This window comes from Staurois parvus, unplaced genomic scaffold, assembly GCF_062004578.1.
Source record: "Staurois parvus isolate SC_StPar_1 unplaced genomic scaffold, SC_StPar_1.0 ptg002197l, whole genome shotgun sequence".
NCBI classification, from domain to species: domain Eukaryota; kingdom Metazoa; phylum Chordata; class Amphibia; order Anura; family Ranidae; genus Staurois; species Staurois parvus.
In genome coordinates, this window is record NW_028319993.1 from 180,769 (window position 1) to 199,750 (window position 18,982).

Consider the following 18,982-nt stretch of genomic DNA (forward strand, 5'->3'; position numbering starts at 1 on the left):
ATACTCTGACCTTGTGACTCCCTCTCCAGTGTCTGCGATATTTCTCCACTCCCCAAAAGGAGAGACTAGCCGGGTCTTTATTGTGATATTGCAAAAAATGTTTAGAGACACTATGTTTCGGAAAGCCCTTTCGGATATTTTGGACATGTTCTCTAAGTCTAACCCATAATGGCCTTTTCGTCCGTCCTACATATTGGAGGCCGCAACCGCATTGCAACACGTATACTACCCCCTCCATCCTGCAGGATATAAAATCCTTAATCTGAAATTCTTTTTGGTTACTGGTAGAAATAAAGGACTTACGTCTGGGGTTAGGGGCTTTAATAGCTCGACATGCGTAGCACATTTTACAAGGAAAAAACCCCTTTTGATCTAAAAACGTAGCTTTTTTATTATTGGGTGGATCCAAAACATTGTGTACTAGTGTGGATCTCAATGTGGGGGCTTTCCTATATATAAATTTAGGGACTGATGGTAACATTTTACACAATACAGGGTCAGTGAGTAAAATCGACCAATGTTTTTTAAAAACATTCTCTATCTTCCTATAATTAACCGTGAAGTCTAACACAATTGCCAATTGATTATCAAATTCCATGGTGTTTTGCTTGTCCACTAGAAGACGGCTCCTATCCATATCTCCTACTTCAATGATTTTGCTTTGTATAATATCTCTTTGGTATCCTTTATCAACAAACCTCTCTTCCATAATTTCAGCCTGCTTCAGGAACTCTTCCTTTGCAGTGCAATTCCTCCTTAGTCTAATCAGCTGACCTTTGGGGATGTTCAGAAGCCATGGGGGGTAATGGCAACTATCCAATGGGATGTAACCGTTACGATCTACTTTCTTAAAGAAAGTTTTTGTACACAACTTCCCCTCATGTATATACACACATAGGTCCAAAAAATTAATTGATACCTGATTAACCTCCCATGAAAATTTTATATTCCGGTTATTAATATTCAACTGATTAAGGAATAACAGTAGATCATCTTCTGTACCATCCCAGACGATGAACACATCGTCGATGTATCTCTTGTACAGGATTAATTGCTGTGGGGGTTGATGGTATACCGCCTCCTCCTCCCAGTGGGCCATAAAGAGATTGGCCACACTGGGAGCAAATCGCGCCCCCATAGCCACACCCCTGGTTTGTTTATAGAATACATTTCTATACCAAAAATAGTTGTGAGATAGGCAATAGTCCAAACATTCTGTAATATATCTCCTCTGCGTCCAATTAAATTGACTGAACTTTCTCAGACCCCAATTGACTGAATTGACTGCATCTTCATGGTTAATTATTGTGTATAAGGCCGATACATCAGCGCTCGCAAAAAACATTTGATTACTCCCTTTTATGTTGTCCAGCACCTGTATGAGATGCTTGGTATCTCTCAAATAGGCCTTAGTGTTACTAACTAAAGGTTGGAGGAATAATAAGCTTCATAAGGTCTTTTTTATATAAATTAGTAGGATCCTTTGGTAGGGCTGAGTATGTGGTCTCATCACTTAGATGCATTTCCATTTCTTTTGAGCCTTTGAGACATGAATATCCCGATAGGGATTTTTTGTGGAGGGACAGGGCGGAATTCAGTCCAGGCCGGAGAAGCCCCAACAGAGGAGTCAATTTAATTGGACGCAGAGGAGATATATTACAGAATGTTTGGACTATTGCCTATCTCACAACTATTTTTGGTATAGAAATGTATTCTATAAACAAACCAGGGGTGTGGCTATGGGGGCGCGATTTGCTCCCAGTGTGGCCAATCTCTTTATGGCCCACTGGGAGGAGGAGGCGGTATACCATCAACCCCCACAGCAATTAATCCTGTACAAGAGATACATCGACGATGTGTTCATCGTCTGGGATGGTACAGAAGATGATCTACTGTTATTCCTTAATCAGTTGAATATTAATAACCGGAATATAAAATTTTCATGGGAGGTTAATCAGGTATCAATTAATTTTTTGGACCTATGTGTGTATATACATGAGGGGAAGTTGTGTACAAAAACTTTCTTTAAGAAAGTAGATCGTAACGGTTACATCCCATTGGATAGTTGCCATTACCCCCCATGGCTTCTGAACATCCCCAAAGGTCAGCTGATTAGACTAAGGAGGAATTGCACTGCAAAGGAAGAGTTCCTGAAGCAGGCTGAAATTATGGAAGAGAGGTTTGTTGATAAAGGATACCAAAGAGATATTATACAAAGCAAAATCATTGAAGTAGGAGATATGGATAGGAGCCGTCTTCTAGTGGACAAGCAAAACACCATGGAATTTGATAATCAATTGGCAATTGTGTTAGACTTCACGGTTAATTATAGGAAGATAGAGAATGTTTTTAAAAAACATTGGTCGATTTTACTCACTGACCCTGTATTGTGTAAAATGTTACCATCAGTCCCTAAATTTATATATAGGAAAGCCCCCACATTGAGATCCACACTAGTACACAATGTTTTGGATCCACCCAATAATAAAAAAGCTACGTTTTTAGATCAAAAGGGGTTTTTTCCTTGTAAAATGTGCTACGCATGTCGAGCTATTAAAGCCCCTAACCCCAGACGTAAGTCCTTTATTTCTACCAGTAACCAAAAAGAATTTCAGATTAAGGATTTTATATCCTGCAGGATGGAGGGGGTAGTATACGTGTTGCAATGCGGTTGCGGCCTCCAATATGTAGGACGGACGAAAAGGCCATTATGGGTTAGACTTAGAGAACATGTCCAAAATATCCGAAAGGGCTTTCCGAAACATAGTGTCTCTAAACATTTTTTGCAATATCACAATAAAGACCCGGCTAGTCTCTCCTTTTGGGGAGTGGAGAAATATCGCAGACACTGGAGAGGGAGTCACAAGGTCAGAGTATTGAGTCAGACAGAGTCGAAGTGGATTTTTATTATGGATACACAGGTACCGAAAGGATTAAATATTGAATTTGATTTAAATTGTTTTATCAGCGACTATTGAATTTATCTATTGTTTTAATGCTGATATTATATCTGTACTATCTATTTATTTTTGACCTTTCGTATGTACCATTATTATTTGGTGTATTATCAATTCAGAATTTTTTTCGTCATATTATCTGTAAATATGAGGGGTGATGTGCATACGCCTATAGGTGGTCAATTATTTTTATCATTTTATGTGTTTTTACTTTTTTTACGGGTTTTATATTGTTATGTCATTCTAAATTGTTGTTTGGGGCCATATATATACATTTTTCTTCGATATATCCAATAGATCTTATTTTGGATCTAAGGATTGACTATAGTCACCAGGACATATTATATATGGTGTCCTATATATACTGTCTATGTTTTTAATGAAATAAAGTGTTATTTTACAGGTGGTACTGGGCTGGCAGTAGGCAATCTAATGAGGACTCGTCTGGGGGGCTTTGAATATGGTTTTTAGAATCCGGGACATTTACTGACTGGTTTCAGCAATTTTTGATATATTTCTATCCAGTCCCGGGTATATAATGTCCTGTATCCTGTGTGTTGCGGTTGCTAATAACGGGCTACAGGAATATGGTTGCCGTGATCCCACCCAATGGGTTTCCCATTGGTGCTAATCCAGGTCTATTTAAGGAAGTGTGATAGACCAATCACGTTAGTCCTGATGAAGTCACGAGGTCACGTGACGCAACGCGTCGACGGTTCTACGTGGTGACGCACTTCGGGCGTGGCGCCATCTTTGAACACCCTTGAGGTCTATGCCTACACCCAGCATATGGGGAAAAACGCTATATGAAACTCTGCCCATGTGAGTGTGTTTTCATTGCTTTTATATGTTTTAATAAACGGTCTGCACTATGGAGGATATTTTTTTTTGTCTTATGGGGATCTGAGCTGGGATTTATCTGGCTCATTGGCCTGCAAGGATATCAGAGAGAGGTGGAAGCTGTGTCCTGTAGAAACATCTTCAAGTTACATCGTGAGGAGCCCATCCTAGTTCTGGTGGTGGTATTTTATATAAAGCGCTGTGGCCCTGCAGGGTCGCAGGTGGGAGGTGAGAGGCCATTCTAGCCATTCCTGGATCACATTCGAGGGTGTGTGGGTTCATACACATTCCTTTGTTTTGCATGCTTAAGAGGAATGTGACACGGATTACTGGACTTTCCCGTGTGTACTGTTTGCAGTGCTTGTGTGGAGAAAGGACTTTTTATTTGTTCCTGCACATGTGGATTGCTTCACTATTCCAAGGCTTATGCTAGGAATGAGGATTTAGTTATTTCACTTGGTGATCACTTTATCATACTTTGTCTATGTTTAAGCGCTACATCATTTATTTATATGTATGTGAGTATCATCTGTTTGGTATAGGATTGGATGTTAGCAGCTGCTGAATATTTGGTGTGTGCCATATATTTTTTCCATTACTGCCTTACATAAGAGCGCAAGAGGATTTTGTATTATAATGTTTGTGATAATGGCACTACCCAGCTGGCCACCCTTCACCTAGATAAAAATCACACATGCACCCTGCCTGACAGATATTCTTATACTGATAGCGCACTGGCTCATCATGATTTAGACCGGATTCCATGAGTTCCCTTGTCAGGCCAAGAGGATCTGTGGCCATTTCAGTGGCTGTATTCAGCCAGTATTCTCCTGACAGAATTACAGCACCAACGGGTGCTACCTGCCAACCACCTCATCTGTGAAACCCCACATGCTGAAACTCAATATTGCATCATCATCATCATGCATCAGTGTATACCTCTGTGATTACTGTATATTGACAGGCTCTGGGGAGCTGGGGTTCTCCCTGTATTCATCATTAAAGGAGAAGTACAGCCAAAGCTTTTTTGGCTGTACTTCTCCTGTGGATCACAGGAGTTCAGTTCCTTCAGCACTCCTCTGACCCCTTTTCAGCTAACAGCAGGCTAAAGCCCACTGTCAGCTGATGTCACTCAGACGGTCCAGGCTGGGGGAAGATCCCAACTTTAAAGTTGGGATCCATCCCAAAGTCTGGAGTGGCACCTGGATGAGCCTCTCAATAAGGTACTGAGAGCCTGAGCCAGACACTCCCTCCCCCTCCACAACCCAACTCTCCAGTGAGCATGGCGGGGGAAGAGCAGACAGCAGAGACTAACAGTCACTGCTCTCTGCCCACAGCAGTAGTGAGAGCTCATGTGATCACTGAGCTGTCACCCTTAGAGCTGGCAGGGGACAGATGCAGCATTGGATAATGCTGCATCCACCTAGGTATGTACACTGCTCAAAAAAATAAAGGAACACTTTGAAAACACATCAGATCTCAATGGGGAAACATATCATGCTGGATACCTATAATGATATGGACTGGGCAATGTGTTAGGAACGTAATGATGCCCCATTGTTTGATGGAAAGAAAAGTTATCAACCTACAGAGGACTGAATTCAAAGACACCCCAAAAATCAAAGTGAAAAAATGATGCAGCAGGCTAGTCCATTTTGCTGAAATTTCATTGCAGAAACTTAAAATGGTACTCAGTAGTTTGTATGGCCCCCAAGTGCTTGTATGCATGCTCCTAAAGAGATGACGGATGGTGTCCTGGGGTATTTCTTCCTAGATCTGGACCAGAGCATCACTGAGCTCCTGGATAGTTTGAGATGCAACCTGGCGGCGTCGGATGGACCGAAACATGATATCTCAGAGGAGTTCTATTGGATTTAGGTAAGGCAAGCGTGGGGGCCATTCAATGGTATCAATTCCTTTATCTTCCAGGAACTGCCTGCATACTCTTGCCATATGAGGCCGGGCATTGCTGTGCACCAGGAGGAACCCAGGACCCACTGCAACAGCGTAGGGTCTGACAATGGGTCCAAGGATTTCATCCTGATACCTAATGGCAGTCAGGGTGCCATTGTCTAGCCTGTAGAGGTCTGTGCGGCCTTCCATGGATATGCCTCCCCAGACCATCACTGACCCACCACCAAAGCAGTCATGCTGAACGCTGTTACAAGCAGCATAACGTTCTCCATGGCTTCTCAGGACCCTTTCACATCTGTCACATGTGCTCAGGGTGCACCTGATCTCATCTGTGAAAAGCACAGGGCACCAGCGGCGGACCTGCCAACTCTGGTTTCAATGGCAAATTCCAATTAAGCTATATGGTGCCAGGCAGTGAGCACAAGGCCCACTAGAGGACGTCGGACCATCTGTCCACCCTCATGAAGTCAGTTTCTGATTGTTTGGTCATAGACATTCACACCAGTGGCCTACTGGAGGTCATTTTGTAGGGCTCTGGCAGTGCTCATCCTGTTCCTTCTTGCACAAAGGAGCAGATGCCGGTCCTGCTAATGGGTTAAGAACCTTCTATGGCCCTGTGTAGCTCTCCTAAAGTAACTGCCTGTCTCCTGGAATCTCCAACATGCTCTTGAGATTGTGTTGGGAGACACTCAATCCTTCTGGCAATGGCAAATATTGATGCGCCATCCTGGAGGAGTTGGACTGCCTGTGCAACCTTTATAGGATCCAGGTATTGCCTCATGCTACCAGTAGTGACACTGACCCTAGCCAAATGCAAAACTAGTGAAAAACAGTCAGAAAAGATGAGTAAGGAAAAAAATGTCAGTGGCCTCCACCTGTAAAACCCTTCCTGTTTTGAGGGTCGTCTCATAGTTGCCCATCTAGTGCACCTGTTATTAATTTCATTAACACCAAAGCAGCTGAAACTGATAAATAACCCCCTCTGCTATTTAACTGACCAGATCAATATCCCAAGAGTTTAATTGGCTTGATGCTATACTCTGATTAAAAAGTTGTCATTTAATTTTTTTGAGCAGTGTATAATTTGGAATAAATAAAAACCCACACTTCTCTATTTAGAATGTATGCAACATTTTGACACCTGTTTAAGAGGTAAGGAAAACAGTGAGCTGCAACAAGGCAGGGATTAATGATACAATCACTCTTTGCTACATTTTTCCTTTTCCAAAGTCCAGGCAAGGTTGTATTTAGTAAATTGTAGGTTTAAAGGACAACAAGAATGATGGCAGATGGCAAGCACTAGCACTAGCCATTATTGCTGTTGGCAACTGAGGTAGGTAACACATGTAGTGATATGCTCAGTAACACTGTGTGATCCAGTATGATTGTTACTCCACACAGGCTCAGCGCAGTTCCCAGTCATGTACTGCTCCAATACTCTTTGGCACATGGTTGAGAAAGCCATATAACTGCACCATCTGATACCGGCAGTAGCAGTCTTTGAACACAGGAATGCAGCAGTATATCTTCAGCAACACAGGGTGGCAAGGCCTACATTACTGGGATGGCATCTGAAGGAGGAATGACTGATGAGCAGGGTGGTGGCACAAGGGGCACTTTGGAAAGCTAAACAAATCCTCTAGTTGGAAGATGAGGAATATAGTGTTATCCCTAATATTTGAAAGAAATCTTGCGAGCCAGAAGACCAAATAATATATATAAACAATCTATATGTTGGATCGCAAACCTCTAACACATAACTACCAATGTGAAAAACGTGAAATAAAAATATATATAGTGTTGCGCTCTCAATCCTTCAATCAATATATATTAAAAAATGTGTATTAATAAACATAGATACTTATACTTGTGAATCTTTTGAATCAACTCAAATAACCAGTGTACATGGGGCAATGATAAATAAATAAACAAATATATAAAAAAATAAAAAATTAAGTAATATAAATATATAAAATATAATTATATATAATATATAATAAATGTCCCAAAAAGTGACTTTGTGCTGAAAAGATCTTCAAATGGCATAAAATCGGTGACTGCTTGTGACTCCTCCCTCAAGTGAAGATATGCGCTCACCTCATAGGTAGCCTGCAATTAGGCTATTAAAGCTTGCGGTTCACCTACTTTGGAACCTGCTTGTTACGAACTCCTGTTACAAGAAATCCATGGAATGCGACATATATTATGGAATAAATCTCCTCTCCTAGGGTGCCACTCCTCTATCTTCCTGTCTCCATGCGGTTCTCAGAAACGTCTCGGTTTGTGTCTTTTTCTACTAACAGGTGTAAGCATTGACTGCAGCACGGCTATCTTGGTATAGCTATGTCCTTTTCCTATATAGAAACACGAACCGCTACCCTCCACTTCGGTTCCGCCGATCCTTGCCCTAAGGATAATTCTCTGGCCCTGAAAAGCGTGGCTCCCCTCCTTACACTATCCACTTGTAAATGCACATCAAACCAAGCAGGACACTACCCCAATCAAGATTGCCACGGAAGGTTACTGGGATTTGTAGTGTCCAATCAGACAGCTACTCCCCCTGCTGACACCTACAGAGGCTGCAAGGGAACATCATTTCCCTAAAATTCCACTCCATCTCCAGTGCAGCAGGGCACCACCTACTGGTTGTAGTAAAAACTACACCTACCAACAATGACATCATTGACCTAATATGGCCACATTGAATGCCTAGGCTGCAGGCTTCCAGACATAGCCAAACATGGGTTCAGACCAAACCCAAGCTTATTCTTACTGATGACAACATGCTTCCTGTACTCTCATCCCTAATAGGAGGGCAGAGGTGTCAGCGGCTTCCTCTGCACCACTTTTCTGAGTTTTTCAAACTACAGTGGTCAGGCCTGGCTGCAGGCAGCATTCATGGATAATGTCTGAACCACATTATACCTAACTACATAAGGTTCAGGGCTGATTCAGACACTCTCAAGTATAACAACCCCATGGAATATAGGACCACTGGCCAGAGCTTGCAAAGTATGTGCTGGAGTTTCTGGATTGCCCTGTAGCCAGTGTGCTGTCTAAAAAAACCTTTGGTGCATTAAAAGTTGTTATTATGAAGAAGAGGTAAATCCACCTATCTCCCAACAGTGTAGACCGGCTGTCTTTTTTTAAAATAAAGGGTAAGTCACCTTTTGCTAAAAAATAAGAAATGCACATTTCAATTTTTGCAGGTAAGAAAAATTTGCATTTATTATTTTTTGTTACAGGAGCCTGTAAACCATTGCAGCAGTGATCACTTGATCACTGGTGCCATGCAGGTCTCCTGCAGGTCTGCCAGTGTACCTGCTTGCACGTATGCGATGTACAGGCAAGCAGATATACTGACAGGAAAAATCAATAAACTACCACAGTGTTCACAGTGCAGTGGTAGCTCATTGAGTACTTCAATCTGACAGCTGCTAAGGCTGTCGGGACTTGTAGTTTCTCGTTCACAGAAGACTGTTAATGAGTGACATGGCCAGGTGGGTGGAGCCCCACACGGTCACTTTTTTTTTAATTTGACAGCTTTTGGGGGGAAGAAGAACCCCCATTAGCTGTCAAAGTGGGGGATTGGGGGGAGCAGGGGCCGGTGCATTCATAACATGATACATGTTACATGTTATACCCTGAATATTCTTTAACCAGTCTTGGTTTATCCATAACTATAAAATCCCTGCTGCTAATGCTACAAACTAACTTTTTTATTGTAATCCAACCCAGAAAATGTAAATAACACCACCACCATTAAGAGCCCCTGCTACCTCTTCTGGACTAATCTGTTGTTGCAGAACTGTAAAGATGCCACACAATGTTTCTGTGGCTGGACCTCAGCTACCAAATTTCTAATGTTTGTGGCCAGTGTCTCATTGTTTATTGCAAAACAAAACGTGCCTTGACTCTTCCTTTTGTATTGTGGTCTAAGCAAACTTCTTTCATACTGTGTGGCCATTGTACAATCTGTGTTGTCATTGTCTCTTAAATAATACAAATGAATGTTTGTTTCAGAATATAACCTATCTCATCTCTCTCTTTTATATTGCGGCCTAACCAAACTGCTTACATACTGTCCAGCCACTGAACAATATTTGTAGCTTATTTTTCTCAGATAATATACTCCAATTTTTATTGCAAGAAAAGCCTGCATTGTCTCTTTCTATTTGCTGCCTAATCAAGGGTTTGCATTCTGTCCTGACACTAGCCAATTTCCACCAAACACATGAATTCTATTAGAACTAATGGCACCCGCCCACGGGTCCGCATTCCTCTCTGCGGTTGGTGCAGGTGCACGGATCTTCATGCAGATCCCCAGCGGTACCACCCGCACAGATGTGAACCTAGCCTTAGGGACTGTATTGGTGAGGTAACTCTACCTTGGCTTGCACAACTGCAGTAACTATTAAAAAAGGTACCTCACTGTTGATTATTTTTGTATTTATTTTGCATTATGAAGAATTCAGCAGAAGGTCCTGGATCATATAAATAGGGTGGAAGCACCCAAGACAGACAGAAACAGAACCAGGATTTATGGCAGAAAGATTTACTGTTGGAGAATTTAAGAAATACAGTATAACAAGCTCATTTCAGCCACCAGGTTCCATCTAACCAGGGGCGGACTGACAACTCATGGGGCCCCCGGGCAATAGGGGATCATGGGGCCCCTGTGTCTTTGCCCAAACTCAAAAAAGCCTAAGAAAAAGGTACCAGGGGCATCTCATGGGGCCCCCTACTGACCCCGGGCCCTCGGGCAGTGCCCAAGTTTCCAAATGGTCATTCAAACTAACATATAATTTCTAGGAGGACCAACTATTTAAGTCTTTCTTTGCAGTCCATAAACTTTATATCTACATTAATTTCCCTGTGTGACATCACCTAATAAGGAAATACTACTTCTTTATATGTCTGCTGAAATCACTGGAACTGAAACATTTCATTGGATTACTCTACCAGTTCAAAGAGATATTCCAGTTCACTAGCAAAACAAATCTCATTCTTATTCTGACTCTGAAATCCTCATCAAAAAATTTTACCGAATGTGATCAGTAATACAGTATTGCTTTGTACATTGTTTTCTCCATCACAGGGTCACATTAAATTGAATCTCCCCTTTTTTACTATTCTTTTAAATGTGTTGATTATTAGATATAGCATCTATAATTTTCTATGTTTCTGTTGCAGTTGGGATTAGCATAAAAAAAACAATGAGCTTCCAGCTTTCCTTCTACTGTTTCTCTTCTTTGGTTTCTGTCACTTTCGAGTTTGGCAAGCTGTTAATTAGATTAGTGAGATCTCCAGCTTCTGTATGCTAGGAGACTGCATATGTACTGGTTGCAACACTTAGTAAAAAGTGGAGGGCATTAGAAGAATATAGATAATGACAGAATAAATAAATGTCAAGTAAGTTAGAGGTATTATTATTATTATTATTCAGGGTTTATATAGCGCCAACAGTTTGCTCAGCGCTTTACAATATAACAGGAGACAATACAGCAACAATACAGTTCAATACAAGAGGGCTAGGAAGGCCCTGCTCCTTGGAGCTTACAATATAAGAGATATAAAGGTATAACGTTTGCTGCAGTTTAACTAAGACATATAAAGGAAACCTATACTAAGAGAAATATGAGGCTGTTATTTCTGGCCCTTCATTCTGAAAATGCTAGATGCCTGTCTGCCATGCTGACCCCTGGTTTCAGAATCACTTACCTAGAATAAGTATTCAGGCCAGCAGTTCTTTTGTCACTCTGATTTTATTGACTTCATAAATGTTACTGGTCAGTGGATCACAAAATATTGATGTCAGGGACCACCAGGTAAGTAGCATATTCAAAAGGTTGGTAAGCAATGACAGCATATTTCACTCAGCACAGGTCCCGCTTCCTATAAGATACTATAAAAATCCTTTTTGACTAAGATCAGACTTTAACATGTTTTTTTTTATGCTGAACATATAAGCTATTATATTATATTTAGCTTTCAATACCTATTCTTTTTTGAGCCATAGTTTATTATGTTTACGCTGGAGTGAAAAAGGACAGATTGCTAAAATATTCAGATGGCAAACTGTTTAATAGCACATTAACATTGGTAAACATCTATTTATTTATTAACATTCACAGATTTATTCATCAAAGTTTTAAAAACAGTCTGGAATAGTTCCATCTTGATTCACACTCTGGTCTAATATTGAGTTTTTCAGTATCTGAAGTATTAATCAAAGCGCTGCCAGTACAAACACAGTGTTGATATGTGTCCAAGATTAAAAAAAAAAACACAAATTCATCTATATTTAACCGGAACTTGGAAATGAATCAGTAGTTCTGTACATATTTCATGCTTGTGTGTTTTATTGTGATAAATATTCCATGGTGCCCCCAAACTGAATTCCCTTGGTAGCACTGCCCACAGCATTTTAAAAGGGTGGGGGGGATTTGTCTTCCAACTTTAGAACTTTACTTTCTTGGCTGAGTGTTGTGCTCCATCCATTAGAGTAAAATGTTCTCGTAGAAGGCTACAAATTCAAAATTTTACTTTCATTATTTAGGGCACATAAGATATTCCTTCAGCTTTAAAGGAAACCTGTAATCAAAAACATATGGGGATTGTTAGGGTTGGCTTCTCCATCTGAAAATCCTAGTTACTTGGCAGTCATGCTGACCCTCTGATTTCAGTACTGCATGAGAGAGACACTTTCCTGGAACAAACAAACAAATACTTTTTCTCTGATATTCCTGGTCGACATACTTGTTTCAAGTTGGTGAGTCAGAAAACATTGTGGCCCATGGGTCAGCAGTACACAGCTACTGACATGTGTGCAAAGGTCCTTAAAGCCCTGCTCCAGCCAGGGACCCCCCCTTCCACCACAGATAATACCACCACCCGTTAATAATTAATGACTGCAGAAAAAAATTTAAAATCCCTTTTGACACATCTAAATCCATGCTCAGACAACACTCCAGGTCCTGATTATTATATGTTCTAGACTGCAGTGGGGAGGGTCCTTCTTTGGGTCCTCAAATCTCTATCTGAATGATATGGACACATTGGCTGTTCAGTGGCAAGGCCCTCTTAGGCTCAAAAAGGCTGCAACGGCATGATGATCGCACAATGATGGGACCAATCCACAGTGGGCTGGATCATTGGTTTCCACTACTGGAAAAGGAACTGCTTTAGATCACAAAAACGTTTAAAAAAACTGCTTTGGAGGGCTTGTGTAATGGTGGAAGCCAGGAGGGGCATGGCAAGGATGGGGGCACTTTAGATTTTTCCAAGAGATGGGCTTTAAATGTAAGTGTTTGAGTATCATTTTGTATTATTGGTAAGTAACTACTTTCTTATTTTTCTTCCTTTAGCAAGTGCGGACGTTTTTGCACGTGCAATCCAATCATGGTGGCCTGTAAAGGTGTGTGGACCCAGCCATTTTGGAAGGCAGTCATTGGTGAATTTCTGGCTATGTTTATATTTGTTCTTCTCAGCCTTGGTTCGACCATTAATTGGAGTAAAAAAGAAAACCCTCAACCTGCAGATCTGGTCCTTATTTCACTTTGCTTTGGACTAAGCATTGCAACCCTAGTGCAGTGTTTTGGACACATAAGTGGAGGCCATATTAACCCCGCAGTTACTATTGCAATGGTTTGTATGAGGAAGATCAGCCTTGCAAAGTCAGCCTTTTATATTGTTGCACAGTGTTTGGGTGCCATCGCAGGAGCTGGAATCCTTTATGTAGTCACTCCATCTGATGTTGCTGGAGGTTTGGGAGTTACTGAGGTAATCATAAATTCTAGTCTATTATTTAATTTAACACAGAATCATTTATTGTTAGTTTAATATTTTGTAATGCAAGCAAACATCTAGTTTTGACAAATATTGGGTGGGAGGTCTTGTCACCTTGTATACGTTAGCACAATCCCCAGCTATAATCATAAATCAAAAAGAAGGTACTTGTATGTCCCTACAAAGAGGAGACTGTGGGAAATAAGGATTTTAAAGTGCCCAAATCCAAAACACAAAAATGAAGTAGAAAGAATAAACATAAAAGCCTATTTTTAAAAAGTATGCCATCATAAAATACATTAGCTACAAATACATCATAACATTTTATATAATTAGATGAGCATGGGAAAGAGGAGCAGGGGGATCGACTTGTTTTTCCCAAGAAGAGCTTTCCCAGTTCATTTAACAGAGAATCTAGTTTTGCATAGCAAGTCTTTTTCAAAGCAATTTTAGAAATGTATCATTCTTTCACCCCATTTCCAAACTGGGCCATAGTAAAAAGATGTCCTCGGTTTAAAGTTGAAAACCAGTGTAATGGCTGCAGCAATATGCCAACACCCCATTATTGTTTTTTTCAGCCAGTGATTCCCCAACCACTAAAAGTGATCTGAGCAGCTGGATCCCTTTTAGAAGTGGCGGGAGCTTTCCAGTGGTTCTTGGGCTTACCTGCCTGATTGGTGAGCCCGGGGCATCACTTCTGATTTCAGCTGAATGTAAGCAAGACCATTTTATATGTAGGAAAGCACTACGTCAATGTTTTGGGGTTTTTTTTTTTTGGGGGGGGGGGTCTCATGCTTTCCATGGTAGAGAAGAGATGTTTACATTTCCTGTGATAGCAATACAAGTGATTAAAAAAAATGTAAAGGGAGAATGTGAAAATTAAAAACAATTAATAAATAAAAAGAAAAAAAATTTAAGCCGCCCTGATTCCGCTCGTGCTCGCGTGCAGTGGTGAATGCTTATGTAGGTCACGCCCACATATGTAAACAGTGTTCACACCATACATGTGAGGTATTGCCATGAACGACAGAGTGAGAGCAATAGTTCTAGCACTATACATCCTCTGTAATTCTAAAATGGTAACCTGTAAACATTTATAAACCGTCACCTATGGAAATTTTTAAACTGTTACTAAACCCAGGACCCTGTATTTACTAAATCTGGTCTCCAACAGCACAGAACATGGAAATGCAATTATTTTAGTAAATATAAACTGCTAAATACCTTTTCTCATCAGCAGTTAGAGCAGTCTTATGACTTCTATCAGTGTCCACACGAGCACTAGTTAAAGCTTGTAGGAGGAGTTTTCTCTAGGAGGATGTAGAATCCCTGACCTCTGTCTGGGGGGCAGTGCTGATTGGCACTGCACTGATCACACGCACTCTCCCAAGAAAAAAAAAACCTCTCTAGCAATACACACCAAACTGAGCATGTGCAGAGTGTCTCCACATGATATGTCCTATCAGGAGATAAGAGGTAGACACTGGAAGAAGGGGAGGATTAGAGAAGTCAGTATAAACAGCATTTTTAGACAATGCAGAGGATTAACCCCTTATGTTCCACAGTGACAATAACAAGCATGCTTTACTGCATATACAGACTGATTTTACTGTTGTGGGTTTAGTAACACTTTAAGTACCGTAGCTCCACAAACATGCGCAATTTTAAAGAATGACATGTTGAGTATCTATTTACTCATTGTAACATCTTCTTTAATATTTTACAAAAAGTATTATAGTTACATATTGTGGGGTTTTTTATTTAATAAATTGTATTTTTCCCAAAACAATTGCCTTGGAAAAATTGCTACGCAAATACTGTGTGACATAGAAAATTACAATGACCATCATTTTATTCTCTAGGGTCTCTGCTAAAAAAAATTATATAATGTTTGGGGTTCTAAGTAATTTCCTAGCAAAAAAGCACTGATATTTACATATATGAGAGAAGTGTCAGAATTGTCCCAGTATGGAAGTGGTTAAAAACCATTCATTTAGATTTAAGCCTTAATTGTTTAACTCATTTGCATGCAGTCCTTCCTATTAATCTAAGAACAAATCAATGATGTGCCACCTGGAGATTGGCCTCTGAAAGCATGTTATTATCTGTAAATAATGGAAAGGTCCACTTTTGCCAACTAAATAATGTTTTAATACTGGCAACAAAATGAAATGCCGTTTTCTTGCAATATGGCAAATGAAGGGCATTGTGCACAAGATTTGCACATAGAATTCCTACAGAACTGACATCTTGGTTTTGTGTCTGGCTCACTGCATTTCCTAGAAGCCTACACACAGCTGGAAGTCACATTAGTGGCAACCCATGCAACAGGATTTTCACAGTTAGGTTCCATGAACATGGGGCATTTTAATAACACTGGTTATTTACATATACACATTAGCTGTGTAAAGTCACGTTAAAAATTTGAGTTTTTTAGCATTCTTGCATTAGCGTTTAGCAGCGTTTTGCCATTTTTCAGTATCAGAGCGATTTTACAGCTAAAAAACTTCACTAGAAACCCACTAGTTCTGGGTTTTTTTTCCAGCCAAAAATGCCCCTGCCAAAAAACGTTGATTGCAGTCTATGTGTGCATGGACACCTAGGATAACATGCTGGGGAGCTTACTGGCTGTAGAAAAAAACATCAAAAGACAAAAACAGCAGCTGTAAAAATGTCCGGTGTGCATGAGGACTTAAAGCAGTGTTTCTCAACTCCAGTCCTCATGGACCCCCAACAGGTCATGTTTTCAGGATTTCCATTATTTTGTACAGGTGATTTGATCAGTTTCACTGCCTTAGTAATTACCACAGCTGTTTCATCTGAGGGAAATCCTGAAAACATGACCTGTTGGGGGTCCATGAGGACTGGAGTTGAGAAACACTGACCGATGGTGTTCCCTTTGATTACAACAGTGGGATTGCTCAGGTTTTGTTAATGAAGGAGAACCTTCCCACTCTCTCACTTTGATAGTTTTTAAGAAAGGAAATGGTAAGAAGTGTGCAAGAAAGTAGAATGTACAACAGAGATTCACTTTAAGCTTTGATCAGAAGTAGGCAACATGAAGGCTAATGTGTTAGATTAGATAGATACAAAATGTTGTCCATTATCCAAAATGGACTCCCAGAAACTCATTTTTGAGTTCTCCATTTATCACTGGTATTCAATATTTAACATGTGGGGCTCTGGTGACACCTTTTCGGGGACCAGATCAAGGAAAATATCATGCTTGTTGTTATAGTATAAGGCCCGGTTCACACTACATGCATTTCAGTTGCATTTCTTCTGAATCCAAAATACACAGAAAGCAGGTTATATGGTTGTTGATGTCATAGTTCACATCAGTGCTTGCAGTTACAGTGTGTTCCGGGTGCAGAAAAAAAGTAGAACAGGCTGCATTTTTTCTGCACAGAACTGTACTGGAATGTGGTAAAATGCATCAAAAACTCACCGGAATGCACTGGAATGCACCAAAACACACTGGAACACGCATGTCACTATTTAAATTGAAGAAAAAGAGGAAAAAATTAATTGGAATGCATAAAAAAATGCACTGGAACGCATCAAAAATGCATCAAAAACATGCCAAAACGCTTAAAAATGCGGATGCAAAAATGCATCCAGAGCGCATCAGGACTACATTTCTATAGTGTGAACTGGCCCTAAAAGTGTCTCTGGGCATTTATATTATATATTAACATTATGTAACAATTAAAGGATAACTAAAAATATTAAAAAGGAAATGAAAAACATTATATTTTACCTTTTATACTGTGTTTCATTTAAATATAGCCCTCTTGCATTTGTAATTTTTGTATTTAATACATTCATAGGTGAATGCAAAGCTTTCTCCTGGTCATGGGCTCCTGGTTGAATTGATAATTACTTTCCAGTTGCTTTTTACCATTTGTGCAAGTTGTGATTCAAAGCGCAATGATATCACTGGATCAGTAGCACTCGCAATTGGATTTTCTGTGGCAATAGGTCATCTGTTTGCTGTAAGTAAAAACCACTGTAGATACAGTATATTATGTGAACCTGTTGTTATTCAATGAGTTGGTTTCTACGCATAGCTGCACCAGGTTTTGCACTCTCCAATTTTGGTGGATAACCCCCAATATGTTTATGACCCATTCACCCCTATTCGTTGTGAAAACAGGCGTGTTACCACAGCACATGATGTCATGCACACGTTAAGGCATTGCAATGTCATTGAGATGTCACCACAATGCACTAAAGCACTTGCATTGCAGCGTACCACAACACAAGGTAACAAATTAGCAAGTGTTGGGATGCGCTACATTACAAAAAATAGCATATATCCAATTTCTGGTCCATTGTGGTGCATTGGCAGGCCATTCAAATAAATAGGCTACCTTAATGCAATGTACATTAATGTGCAACATATTGGGCATTAACCCTCCTGGCGGTATTCCCGAGTGTAGCTTGGGGTTAAGTTTCAGTACCAGAAGTGGTAACACCGAGCTACACTCGGGATTACTCGGGATTACCCTGCAGCGTTGCTCAGGGATTTCCTCCAGCACTGTCCCCCCTGCAGCATCCCCAGCCATCTCCTCCGGCCGATGCCGGCATCCGTCTTCCGGGTTCCGGTCCCTGCGAGCTTCAGGACGTACAGGACCAGCAGGAAATTAAAACATTTTAAAATGTGACATTTACTCAATACACTAAAATCACATAGTATAACATTACTGTATCAAACCATTTCACATACATTTTGTCCCTAGTGCTTTGTCCTGTGCCCTGTCTGCATTTTTACTGTTCTTTATGCCTGGAAACTGAGAAACGTCCATGGCGTCCAAAAAGCGTCCCTTTAGGTCAAAAACGGTTTTAGACCAGCTAGAGAACAGCGATAGTAAATTAGAACCACTTGCAGAATTGAGTGATAATGATTTGTGAGGAAATTCGTCATCAGACACTGATAACGATTTTGCAACTAAGATCAGTGATGTGCGAACTTGGCGCTATATTTCAAATTTCAGAGTTTTTGGTTTGATTATATTATTGAATTACATTTTTTATTATTATTATTATATTATTTTTTATGATTATGTATTATATTATAATTTATGATTTCGTGTTTCAAATTTTATCATACCCGGGATGTTTACTAGACTCTTGTTCGGACAGATTTCAGTGAGTTATTCCTAAGAATTACAGGCTTACAATAAAAAAAATACATATTTCCATGCAAAAAAAGTACCAATTTGAGCACAGAAATACTGACATAATCAGACCGCTAGGGAGGTTAATACACTGCAAAAGACCAGATAGATGTGACTTGACCCTCAGGCTTTAAATGTAGTGAACTTATTTATGGTATAATGTACTTCCTTGTGCGTTTATAAAATTCCCTGGCAGTGCCAGCCTGGTAACGAAAAGCAGCCCTGGATTTTTACACCATCTCACATTTATGATCAAGATATGCCAACTATTACTATATCTGTAATATATCTGTAATTGCCAAC

General features: G+C 40.2%; 1 protein-coding gene across 1 annotated transcript in view; it reads left to right on the forward strand.

The window, feature by feature from the left end:
• LOC149431625 (aquaporin-4-like) overlaps window positions 1-18,982 on the forward strand; it is a 53,774-nt gene that overhangs the window by 24,685 nt on the left and 10,107 nt on the right. Inside the window, exons 2-3 of the mRNA XM_089665457.1 lie at window positions 13,079-13,493; window positions 17,330-17,494. Coding sequence (XP_089521583.1) covers window positions 13,079-13,493; window positions 17,330-17,494 — 580 coding nt within the window. The remainder of the gene's footprint in view (window positions 1-13,078; window positions 13,494-17,329; window positions 17,495-18,982) is intronic.